This window comes from Sphaeroforma arctica (assembly GCF_001186125.1).
Source record: "Sphaeroforma arctica JP610 unplaced genomic scaffold supercont1.2867, whole genome shotgun sequence".
Taxonomy (NCBI): domain Eukaryota; class Ichthyosporea; order Ichthyophonida; genus Sphaeroforma; species Sphaeroforma arctica.
Genome location: NW_014037691.1, coordinates 2,348 through 4,632, shown reverse-complemented (window position 1 = coordinate 4,632; position 2,285 = coordinate 2,348). Strand labels below are relative to the sequence as shown.

At 43.0% G+C, this 2,285-nt stretch overlaps 1 protein-coding gene across 1 annotated transcript in view; it reads right to left on the bottom strand.

Moving 5' to 3' along the window:
* Window positions 1-1,430: 1,430 nt before the first annotated feature.
* SARC_13068 (hypothetical protein) overlaps window positions 1,431-2,285 on the bottom strand; it is a gene marked incomplete at both ends in the record, with an annotated part of 2,283 nt that continues 1,428 nt past the window's right edge. Inside the window, one exon of the mRNA XM_014292809.1 lies at window positions 1,431-1,561. Coding sequence (XP_014148284.1) covers window positions 1,431-1,561 — 131 coding nt within the window. The remainder of the gene's footprint in view (window positions 1,562-2,285) is intronic.

Genomic DNA, 2,285 nt, shown 5'->3' with positions numbered 1-2,285 from the left:
AGCGAATGTATGTAATTCTAGGATAACCACAGTATAACTAGGTTAGTACAGTTGTAAGCGAATGTATGTAATTCTAGGATTACCAAAGTATAACTAGGATTAGTACAGTTGTAAGCTAATGTATGTATTTCTAGGATTAGCACAGTATATCTAGGATTAATACACTTGTACGTGAATGTATGCATCTCTGGGATTAGCACAGTATATCTAGGATGAGTACAGTTGTAAGCGAATGTATGTATCACTAGGATTAGCACAGTAATATCTAGGATTAATACAGTTGTAAGCGAATGTACGTAATTCTAGGATTACCACAGTATAACTAGGTTTAGTACAGTTGTAAGCGAATGTATGTAATTCTAGGATTACCACAGTATATCTAGAATTAGTACAGTTGTAAGCGAATGTATGTAATTCTAGGATTAGCACAGTATAACTAGGATTAGTACAGTTGTAAGCGAATGTATGTATCTCTAGGACTAGTCTAGTTCCAAGCGGTGGCGCGTCCTGAATCTTCTCAGAAGGGCAATGATAACCCAATGGAATGCAGGCGTAGACGTGATGTGCAAGTACTGTTGTGTTATGAAATGTGGTAATGCAGGCGTAGACGTGATATGCAAGTACTGTTGTGATATGAAGTGTGGTAATGCAGGCGTAGACGTGATGTGCAAGTACTGTTGTGATATGCAGTGTTGTTTAGGGCTGTGTGTATGTGTGCAGTGCACATCGCCGGGTGAGCGTAGGGTTTGTGGTTTCAGGGTTGAGTACCTATGCCTATCAAGTCTCCGTGAAGATGGTGGTGGCTCTGACTGCCAAGACTTTATGTTTTTTGAGACAAGACTTTGGGGTTCTTGAGATCGGATAAGCACTTTAACAGTAGCAGATACACGCTACACTCAGCCGCACTCGGATAGAGTGCTGGCACACGAAATGGATGCGACGATAGAGACTCTCACTGAACCCGAGACTTTTTGCTTCTGGTTATAAGACAAGAAAGTAAGGCAACGCACACATACAGCCGCAGACAGCGTACAACACACTGACATCCACACGTACTCTGTGCGTGGGAGAGAGGGCTCATACGCACACGTACCGTTCAAGCATTCAGTCGAGTTTAATTCTTCTAACTATATCAACGTATCCATCGGCAGTCCGTTGGGGGCGATATTTGCTGCACTTTATGTACCCAGATATGAAAAAATAGACTCTCTCGCGCACCTCACCTGACATAAGTACAGATGTCCCTGCTTTTGCATGCGGCACTCGCCCCCAAATGCAACTCCCTTCGTATGTACGCAACATTGATAATAGTAAACTAACCGAACCACTCGCGAAAGCACACCCGCTGTACGCATGACTACACTGACCGGCCTGAGTGTGTCTATCGCATACTGGGCCACACGTGTGCACACACACCTATGTAGTTGCACACACACCTGCGTAGTGGTCGTTGATAGAGACGTATCGCTGAGTGCGCTGATCGCAGAGACGACGCGCACGGCGTCGAGAGAGGAATGGCCTGTCGCCGCGAAGTAACAATCCGCCCTGTCTTCGGGTGCGGCTGTTGGGATGTGTTATAGACATATAAGCGATACATACATGTAAAGATATATGATATTTATATGTACAAAGAGGTGTGTATCTGTGTCTACACATATGTGCACATGTGTGCACATGTGCTTATACAAGTGCACATAGAGATGCATACACGTAAAGTTATAGGATATCGATATGTACAAAGAGGCGTGTACTGTAGTACCTGTGTATACACATATGTGTACCTGTGTTTATATCTGCACATAGAGATGCATACTTGCAAAGATATATGATAACTTATTCACATAAAGACGCGTCACAATCAATACGGGAACGTATCTACCGATATTTACACATGTGCACAGAGAAATTCAACTTTACGTCGGAACACGTTTGATATTTAGTAGTGCGTGGGTATCAGTAGGGTAAGCGATGCGCGTAATGCTGCACAACATAACGTTACAATATCATACGCCATCACTAACTAACCTAGGCCAACTATTCGTAACACGTCACATTGTCAGACAATCGAATTGCCCGATTGCCATAGGTCACATTGTCAGACAGTCGAATTCTCCGATTGCTATAAGTCTGACTGTCAGATAATCGAATTGTCCGATTGCTATAAACCTGACTGTCAGATAATTGAATTGCCCGATTGCTATAAGTCTGACTGTCAGATAATCGAATTGCCCGATTGCTATAAGTCTGACTGTCAGATAATCGAATTGTCTGATTGCTATAAACCT